The sequence below is a fragment of the Engraulis encrasicolus genome, chromosome 11 (genome assembly GCF_034702125.1).
Source record: "Engraulis encrasicolus isolate BLACKSEA-1 chromosome 11, IST_EnEncr_1.0, whole genome shotgun sequence".
NCBI lineage: Eukaryota > Metazoa > Chordata > Actinopteri > Clupeiformes > Engraulidae > Engraulis > Engraulis encrasicolus.
In genome coordinates, this window is record NC_085867.1 from 30,714,134 (window position 1) to 30,724,719 (window position 10,586).

Below are 10,586 nucleotides of genomic sequence, written 5' to 3' on the forward strand. Positions count from 1 at the left end.
AGAACTATCAAAGGAAATTGAAATAGGCCATGTGCTTTTTACAACAGCGAAATGACTCGGGTGGTATAGGCCTACTTTAGCCTACTGTTTTGCACCTAAAGTTTGACGCGATTTCAGCACCATGGACAGTCACTCCCCAGTCGGGCGAATAGCACCACATTTTAGGCTACGCAGATCATTTCCCGTTTGTGCTGTTTGTAATTTAGGTAGCCTATTGCATTTAGCTGACACGATATTGGCAGTTCATTAAAAATGATTAAAAGCAAGCCCAAAAATATGAAGGGACTAGTCAAAAAAAGAAGCCCATGTCGCATAGTCTAGCCTATAGGTCCAAGCAGAATTTGCAACCCTGCATGAATAGCATTTCTACTAAAACTAGTTGGCCAAAAGTTACTAAATCATTTGGAAGTTGTTACAGTGCCCTGCATGAGAAAAGCCGCACGATTACCGGTAGTTGCGATTTCTATTATAGGCCTGCAGGCCACGGCCGTTAGGCCTATATCATTAGTGATCGTCACCTCGCCTATGTAAAATTCCAAGCAAATAAAATTAGAACGTTCACCCATGGCCTCGCCTGACGTAGTCGCCAGGTTACGGTTAAACCCACATTTGCCACAACAAACAACAAAAATCGTTGTTTAACATCGTTTTTGGAGGGACTTATATATGTGGATCATTTATTGAATACAGTGTGTACACATTGATCCAAAGTAGTGGTTAACCTGCGATATACACTTTAACATAACGCATAGGCCTTTACATAGATACATACTCCTCCTGCTCTGAGGAGGTGTTACGCACGTACGCCACCTTAGAGGACACGCACAAAAAAGAATATTAACATAACGCATACAGTAGGCCTTTAGATAGATACTGTATACTCCTCCACCACCTCCTCCTGCTCTGAGGAGGTGTTACGCACGTACGTCACCTTAGAGGACACGAGAGAAGAGTAACAACATGACGCATAGGCTTTTAGATACGTTAGATATACACTCCTCCTGTTCCGAGGAGGACACCTTAGAAGAGACGAGAGAATAATATTAACATAACGCATAGGCCTTTAGAGAGATGTATACTCCTCCACCACCTTCTCCTGTTCTGAGAAGGTGTTACGCACGTACTGTACGTCACCTTAGAAGAGACGCAACAAAAAAGAATATTAACATGCATAACAACATGACGCATAGGCCTTTAGATACGTTACATATACACTCCTCCTGGGGGGGCGCTGTGGCGCAGCGCGTTAAGCCCCCCACATTTGGGCTTGCATGCCCACGGGGACCCCGGTTCGAGTCCGGCCGGGGTCATTTCCCGATCCCACCCCGTCTCTCTGTCCCATTCGCTTCCTGTCACCATCTCAGACTGTCCTGTCAAATAAAGGCATAAAAGCCCCTAAAAATATATATTTAAAAAAAAAAAAAATACACTCCTCCTGTTCCGAGGAGGTGTTACGCACATACGTCACCTTAGAAGAGACGAGAGAATAATATTAACATAGCGCATAGGCCTTTAGAGAGATGTATACTCCTCCACCACCTCCTCCTGTTCTGAGAAGGTGTTATGCACGTACTGCACGTCGCCTTAGAAGAGAGGCAACAAAAAAGAATATTAACGAAATGCATCGGCCTTTAGATAGATATACTCCTCCAAACTAGGAGTGCACAGTACAAAGACGGTAAATGGCAAGTTGCATTGTATTGGGGGCATTTGAGCCGATTGTACATAGGTAGTACAATTTGCTGCTATGCCCCTGCATGCGCGCGCACACACATACACACACACACACGCACAAACACACACGAACACACACACACAGACACAATCACACACACACACACACACACGCACAAACACACACGAACACACACACACACACAGAGATACACACACAGACAGACACACACATACACACACACACACACACACACATAATAACACACACAATCACACACACAATCACACACGCACACACACAAACACACACACACAGACAAACACACACGCACACACACAGACACAATCACACACACACACACACACACACACACACACACACACACACACACACACACACACACACACACACACAATCACACACACAATCACACACGCACTATGCCCCTGCATGCGCGCGCACACACACACACACACACACACACACACACACACACACACACAGACACAATCACACACACACACACACACACACACACACACACACACACACACACACACACACACACACACACACACACAAAATCACACACACGCACAAACACACACGCACACACACAGACACAATCACACACACACACACACACACACACACACACACACACACACACACACACACACACACACACACACACACACACACACACACACACACACACACACACACACACACAGCTGACCTGTTTGACGGCCATGAGAGTGCCGGTGCCCACGTCCTGGGCCTGATAGCAGGAGGAGAAGGCCCCCAGGCCGATCTGCTGGCCCTTCAGCCACTCCGCTCCCTCGCGGTACGGCTGCTTCGCTTTGGTATGGCCCGGCAACGTCTCAGGGGTCTGGGCCGGAAACACACACACACACGACGGTTAATACACCTGGGTCCATGATGTTTTCGTACACAGTAAAAAATGCAGTGTTAATTCAACACTTAGAGAGTGCTTTGGGACCAAATGAACTCTAGAAGGTGTTAAATCGACTCTGTTAGTGTTGCATTAACACTGCAGTTTTTACTGTGTAGTTGCTCACGTCAGGGTGGAAGTGCACAGCTAATTCCACTACTGAATGGATTACACTTTTTGTTTTTGCTTATGATAGATTATCTAAGAACTAAGATGCATATTCATTACCAATTAAAAATGAATTCATGGCCATTAGCTGTGGTTGTACTGCCTGACGTCAGAGCCCAAAAAAAGTAACTGACTCACCTACAGATGAACTAAGTTGAATTATAAAATGTTGACAATGAGTATCACTGATGACATTGGCATGGCAAAGGAGACCATGAGAACAAAAATGACTCACTACAGGAACAAAAGGGTTAATTACTGAATTTCAATAATTATAGCAGTCTATATGATATACACTCAAGATAATGGAAAAAAGGTGGCGCACACAAGGCACAAATGTATTGAAGCCGAAATTTAACAACAGAAGTCTGAGGTTAACTGGAGAAACAGACGTTTTGGAGCTAGTCCATTCTCAATGTCCCCAGTAGGAAATGTTTACACCCTGCACCACTACAGCTACCGGGGAGGGTTATGAACTTACATACCCTGCATTAGTACAGCTACCGAAGGGGGTCATGAACTTACATACACTACATTAATACTACAGCTAGCGGAGAGGGTTATGAACTTACATCCACCTGTATGATGATGACGTCCTCTCCCTTGTCCACCTGCAGCTGGGGGATGATGGGCAGGGCGTCCTGCGACTCCGACATCGCCATGACGATAGCCAGGGCCTCCTCCTCCTCTGCCTCCATCTTCTCCTTGCACTTCTGGTGCTGCACCACGTCGTCCGTGTAGGTGCCACCACCACCTCCTCCCCGTGAGCTGCCGTTGCTAGTGCCACCGCTGCCGGTGCCACTACCATGGCCGCCATGGGGGGTGTTGGAGGAGTCCCCGGCTCCACCGCCAGAGCCACCGCCTCCTCCCTGCTCGCCCGGCGACAGCACTGCCACCTCCGACTGTAGAGGAGGGGGATACAGTATTTTTTTAATTTTATTGTGAGCCTGATGAAGCAACAGTGAATGTTCACCGAATAAACTTTGGGCAAAGAAGACCAGCGTCTTACACCCCCTTTTCCTATTTTATTGTCTGTATTGGGGAGAAAGTCTTGGACTTCACAGTTATTACATTACATACGGTACTCACATAAAACAATATGGATGTTCCCAGAAATGCATAAACGCCAAACAATTGTAAAAGTAATAGATATTCTTTATATTTCAAAATATAATAGAAATTACAGTAGCTTTAATTCTGCGTTTAGGAGGAGTTCGGGACACAGCCAATAGCTTAGGAATCGTTTCTGTAGTACAGTGGTTCTCAAACTTTTTCCATCATCCCCCCCCCCTCAGAGGGTCTAAATGCTTCCGAGCCCCCCCAAGCCACAGCAGTACTCGCACAGACTGAGTTTCGATCGCTGCGCAGAATCAAAGGAGAGGGACTGCAGTCGAATGCAGATGTGTGCTCATTTCCTATGCTATTCAAATTCACGACAATTAATAATGTAATGTTGGTGAGGGCTTTAAACTTAGTGACTTTTTGGCGAGACAGGAAATCATTTCCTTAGGGGGAAAACCCAAAAATCAGATCTCACATGCCCCCCCTGAGATGCCCCCGGGGGCTTACGCCCCACTTTGAGAAACACTGCTGTAGTAGGAAGTTAGGACTTTTCCTAACTTAGGATAGGACATTATTTTCTGCATTTTCCAACAGAAATTCACAGCGGCCACGTGAAAATGCGAAATGTACTAGCGTGAACTAACACGCATTTTCATGATGCCAGTCTGGGGGAAAAATGTGCCTACAAACCTGGAAGGTGACGGTGCCCTCGCCGGCGGCGGGCATGATGGTGCCCTCCAGCAGGTCCTCCATGCTGGAGTTGAGCTCGGCCGAGGCGTCCGCCAGGCCCCGGAACTTCTCCTCCACTGGCGTGAAGACCGTGTCTTCGCTTGGGATGAGCGTGGAGGCCCCCGCCGGGCACGAGGAGGAGGAGGAGGGGTGAGTCGTGGAGGAGGAGGAGGAAGGGTGTTGGTGGAGGTCTGAGGGGCCCGCAGGCCCAGAGATGATGGAGGAGGAGGAGGATGCAGAGTTGGCGGTGGTGATGTTCGCAGAAGGATCCTGAAGGTCGAGCTTCATGTTGCCTTTGCTTGCTTGGGGGCTGCGGTGACTCGCTGGGCTTGTGGTGGGGGAGGAGGCGCCAGGCTCGGAGGAGGGAGCGCCGGGCCGGGAGGGCTTTGGTCTGTGGATCTGACTGGAGGGGAGGGGGCGAGACTGGGTGAAGATGGCCGACGGGTCCCTCTCTGGGTCCTTAGCACTGGCGCCATTGCTATTACTATGACCACCACCTCCACCAGCACCACCTCCACCTCCACCTCCAGGGCCTGGTGCTTTCTGTACTTGCGGGTACTTGCGCTGGGCACCGGGCGACGCCCCTGTGGCAGCCAGCTTGCTGCTGGGGGGCACGGGGCCTCTGTGGGGAGTCTTGGGGCTGGGCGCGTCTGTGGTGGGGAAGGCGGGCGTGGGGTGATGGGGGTTTGACGGGGAGGGTAGGAGAGGGGCTTGGTGCTGGTGCTGGTGCTGTTGCTGCTGTCCTGCAGCCTGTGAGCCGCCACCACCACCACAACCACCACCGGCAGCCAGGCACTGGCTCTGGGGGCGGCCTGCCCTGGCCTGCACGGGGGGCTTTGGGTACTCGGACCGCCTGTTGTCGTCGCCTGTCGTCGTTGACATGGCCCCCAGTCGCTCCGCCAGCGCGTCTTCGGGTCCCCCGGGGGCTGGTGCTGATGCTGTTGCACCCCCTACTGCAAGCCTCCCTCCACCCCCCTGATGTTGATGATGTTGATGATGCTGTTGTTGTTGATGTTGTTGGTTTTGCTGATGCTGCTGGGCGCGACCTCTCTGCTTCACCGCCGGACTCAGCTGCACCGTCTGCGCTGGCGAGTTGCACTCGGTGGCGTTGGGCGAGTTGTGTGGCGCGGCGGGGCCGGCGCCACCGTCTGCTGCTGCTGCTGCTGCGGAGTAGTAATGCTGAGACGACCCACCACATCCCACACCGCCACAAGCACCACCGGCACTGGTGCCCATGCCCAGGCCTCCGGCCGCCCCCATGGCCGCCCCACCGCCGGCCCCGCTCTCGGCCGCCTGCAGCTCCTCCAGGCCCAGGTGGATGGCGTCCAGGATGTCCATCTCCTCGGCGATGGCCAGCAGGCGGCGCCGCATGCGCGCGTAGTGCGTGGAGCTGGTGGCGCTCAGCATGTCCAGCAGCCGCAGGAAGACGTGCGGCACGCGCGCCACCATGCGCGCCGCCGACAGGAAGACGCGGCGCGACAGCTTGCCCACCATGCTGTGCGAGTTGTCGATGGACTGCAGCGCGAAGCTGAGCAACGGGAGCAGCTTCTGGTACCTGCTGGAGAGAGGAGAGGGGGAGAGGAGGAGAGTAGAGAGGGAGGTGGGGAGGAGTGGAGGGGGGAGGAGAGGGGGAGGGGGGGAGTAGAAGGGGAGGGAGAGGGAGAGGTAGAACATGATGGATGGAGGGATAGACAGAATGGCAAAGGAAGGGAGAGAGAGAAGGAGGATATAGAGAGGGGAAGGAGGGAAAGTGCAAAGTGGGAGCAGAGGGAAAAGGAGAGGGAGAGACAGAGTGATGGAGAGAAGTGGAGGACAGGGAGAGGGCCAGAAGGGAGGAAGAGAAGGAGAGAAGGAGGGCATAAGTCAAGATCAGAACAGACCAATTTCACTGAGTGTTCATTGCATGCAGCAAAGCTTAAATTTGGCCACAGCACTCCATGGCCCAAGCTACCCCTTACAGGCATTGGTTTTCCAAATATGTATATCGTTTTTTTCATTACTTGTGGACACACAGTGCCAGCAGCAACCCATTATTCTATGACTTCTTCATGATTTTATGTTGTAATGTATTAACCATCAATGTATCATCAAGTATGTATTGTTTAATGTCAGTCATACATTCCATTTTTCAGGCCTCATTGTTTAACATCTGTCACATCTATAAGCGTGGAACTTTATGACTGCTTTATTACCAATCCTCAGCATGATGCATCAAATACTTCCACTTGGCTAACTGCTGGATTAAACTGCAATTGAGCAGAGTGACACAAGGTGGTGCTAGCAAATTCACGCTCAAGCATTGAGAAAACCTGAAATCTCAGACACTTGCAGTTCAGGCCACCTTTGTTTCTCAATAAGTCTAGGGCCGAACTAAACCATGTGCTGGGCCGTATCCAGCCCTTGTGTTTGACACCCCTGACATAGAGTCTATGAAATAGACAGTCAACTTTTGAAAGCGTGAAATCTCAAACTAGAGAGGGCTAGAGATCTACTTCTTCTCTACAAGTCTGGGGCAGTATTATCCCATCTGGTAGGGCCCCATTCAGCCTCCAAGGCCTTATATTTGACACCCCTGCACTACCCCGTCCTCTCTTCTCCATCCTCCTCCTCCTGCTCACCTCTCGCCCAGGTTCTGAGACTGGCTGCAGTCCCCGGCCGCCACGATGTGCGGGTAGAACTCGGCGGGGAACTCCAGCAGCAGGCGGTCAATGAGGCAGAGACGCCCCAGCAGCGCCTGCCAGTTGGTGGACTCCGTCTGGGAGCCCAGGATGCAGTTCAGGACATAGTCCACGCCGCCGATACCCATGGAGCCTAAAGAGGAGAGCAGAGAGGAGGAAGAGGAAGAGGAAGAGGCATTATCAGGAGGCAGTTCAGGACATAGTCCACGCCGCCGATACCCATGGAGCCTAAAGAAGAAGAGAGGAGGAAGAGGAAGAGGCATTATCAGGATGCAGTTCAGGACATAGTCCACGCCGCCGATACCCATGGCGCCTAAAGAGGAGAGCAGAGGAAGAGGCATCAGCATTATCCAGCACCATCCAGAATTATCACCACCATATAACATCAAACATCATCAAGCGGCTTTGCGTACCAAGAAAAATGCTATATAAAACTGATCTGTTATTATTTATTACTATTAAGTGGTAATTTAATGTAGTGTGTGCTAGTGTGGACAGTAATTTTCTGTGTTTAATTTATTTTTTCAATATGCCAGTGTGATGCAAGTACAATTGCACCATGGGGACAAATAAACTTCTAATCAAATAAACTGGTCTGATGAAGGGCATGCTGCCCGAAACGTCACATTAAAAAAAGAGCAACGGGAGCTTGGTGTATTTTTGGTATGGTATTTTTGATGGTCCTGCACCCAATCTTTTTGAGACGGATGTGCGTGTTTTTCTCTCTTTAACTACTGGACAAATAAACTTCTAACTAACTAACATCATCATATAGCATTATCAACTTTACTAGTCTCATAGTCCACCCCGCCAATACCCATAGATCCTACAGAGGAGAATAACCATGTCATTAATTTGCAATCACAATTCATACAGGAGGCAGTTCAGGGACATATGCTGGATCTCAAATGGTGCACTTGTGCACTTAAGTGTTCATGTTTCAGTGTGTATGGCATATTAGTTATAGTTACGCACTGAAACATAGTGCCTGAAGTGCACAAGTGCGCCATTTGAGATACAGTAATAGTCTTTTGCCAGAGTTTTTTGAAAGATTCGTTCTCACAAACCTCCGTTTGTGTGTAAGTGAACAGCACAAACAAAGAGAAAGGTCTTTTTTGTTGTGTGTGTTTTTTTTTTTTAAATACCCGGGTATGTGTAAACAGCGAAATAAGCTAGTGCTGCTTTATGCTTAAACAAGTGTGCTTTTGGTCCACTTCAACCACAATATACAGGTCCAAGTTACATGCTTCTTGCTGCTAGAATGGCATGAACCAAGCTGCAATGTGTATGTAAAAAAATCAATACTGTAACTGTACTGTAGTGTGTTGTTGAGGTTTTTCCTCCCCTATTGCACTCGAGGAACGATGTTAACTTGGTGCTGCAGACGGAACACTAAATCAGTTAATTTGATACACCAAAACATCTCAACTCTGGTTGAACTTAAATTCAATTCAGCCCATGCCAAGGCTTTAGTAATCTAGTCAGCCAATTTAACAGGAGATTTGTGGAATTGGCTTTGACCTGCAGAGGGGAAGGTAGGGCAGTAGGCCACCGGACAGTAACAGTCACAGCGTACTGACCATGTGGACGAGCCCAAACCTCAGATCGTGCAGTTATTTATTATTGAATGAATGTGATTTTGGTTGGGGGATGGGGTGATAGGAGGGAGGGATAGTATAGACTTGATGGGACAGGGGCAGTGGGTTAGGACATACAATGTTTCTGAGCCTGTGCCTTATCCATCCATTATTTTTTATTTCTCAGTGGTAGCGTATTGAACGTTGCTTTTATCTGCTTTGTTTGTTGGTGTTGTCTTTTGTGTCTTTTTGTGGTGCTACAACCTCCCCGTCTCCGAAAAAAAATCTCCTTGGTGGAGACTAATAAAGAAACCTAACCTAAGTTGGTGCAGAGTGCAAGTTTGCCTAGCCCCATACCATAGATTTGAATGTTTGACTGTGAAACACTAACGGTGAAGTTGTGGTACTGTAGCTTGCGGTTCTTTCAGAAAGCCATACAGTAGAGTAGAGGCTCATATTCCTTATCAGAAGGAGAGCAAATACTCAACTTTCAGACTCACTGACACCTGAAATGGCCTTGAGCAAGGCGTCTAATCTCACATGGCTCTGCATAACTCTGTGTGTGTGTGTGTGTGTGTGTGTGTGTGTGTGTGTGTGTGTGTGTGTGTGTGTGTGTGTGTGTGTGTGTGTGTGTGTGTGTGTGTGTGTGTGTGTGTGTGTGTGTGTGTGTGTGTGTGTGTGTACATTCCCATGTGAACCCCGGGCAATTGGTGCCATTCTGGCAGCCTCCAATGCTGGTGTGTGAATGTCAGAATGTGTGTGTATTTGAAAGCACTTTGAGTAAACTGTATAGTTGTGATATTGTGCTATAGAAATACATTTTGATTGATCGACTGATTGATTGATTGATATGAGTCACTCTGGAAAACAGTATCAGCTGTTAAGTAAAGTAGTAGTAAAAGGAACACTGGGCACAGTTTTGAGTTCTGAATGTTTTTACTAAGTATGTGATCTGCAAACACCAAAAAAAAAGCGGGAAAATTATGAGCACGATGTGTGTTGCCAAAATTCCGTGCTCCTGGACACGGAATTGTTTTTCCGTGATGGGCACACGGAAGTGCTTTCTATAATCCCACAGCCTTGTGTTAACTCTATCATTAGAAAATACATACCAAATGCTAATCCTTAACAAAATAATGCTATACCAATTTAAGTTGTGCCCTGACCAAAACATTACCTAACCTTAACCTGTCATTAAAGACATATTTTTGAGAAATACCTTTTCCAGTTGGTTGATAGGCTATCAAATTCATATAATGAATGAAACAATACTAGCTGTGCCCAGACCAAAACAATCCCTAACCCTAACCTGTCAGTAAGAAATGTTTTTTGAGAAAAAAAAAATTGAAATTAGAAAAGTCCTGAGAAAACACAAGACTGGAAACATAAAACTGTGGGAGTATAGAGAGAGCACTTCTGTGTGTCCATCACGAAAATCAATTCCGTGTCCAGGAGCACGGAATTTTGGCAAAATCCGTGCTCCTGGACACGGATTGTGCGTCCTTAACATCCGTGTTCAGGAGCACGGAAATTTTGGAGATCATGTTGACATTACATCATTTTATTGTGACAGTGGTATTGTTCAGGTGGGAAAATAAGAAACTACAGATCAATCTGGAAATCTGGCGAGTTCTGTATGGTCACTGGCAGAAACCTTGTAACTCATCTTCATCTTCAATGTTTTTTTCTTCCCAAAACCACTATTTTCTATGTAAATAAACATTTAATCATTAAAAGTG

At 48.1% G+C, this 10,586-nt stretch overlaps 1 protein-coding gene across 3 annotated transcripts in view; it reads right to left on the reverse strand.

Moving 5' to 3' along the window:
* map3k1 (mitogen-activated protein kinase kinase kinase 1, E3 ubiquitin protein ligase) overlaps positions 1-10,586 on the reverse strand; it is a 105,992-nt gene that overhangs the window by 20,817 nt on the left and 74,589 nt on the right. The window contains exons 13-16 of one of the 3 annotated variants that reach the window (XM_063210409.1): positions 7,211-7,403; positions 4,554-6,147; positions 3,374-3,703; positions 2,418-2,570 (exon numbers count right to left, since the gene is read on the reverse strand). In XM_063210409.1, coding sequence (XP_063066479.1) covers positions 2,418-2,570; positions 3,374-3,703; positions 4,554-6,147; positions 7,211-7,403 — 2,270 coding nt within the window. Of the gene's footprint in view, positions 1-2,417; positions 2,571-3,373; positions 3,704-4,553; positions 6,151-7,210; positions 7,404-10,586 lie in introns of all 3 variants that reach the window. The other 2 variants (XM_063210411.1, XM_063210408.1) reach the window with 2 other exon arrangements.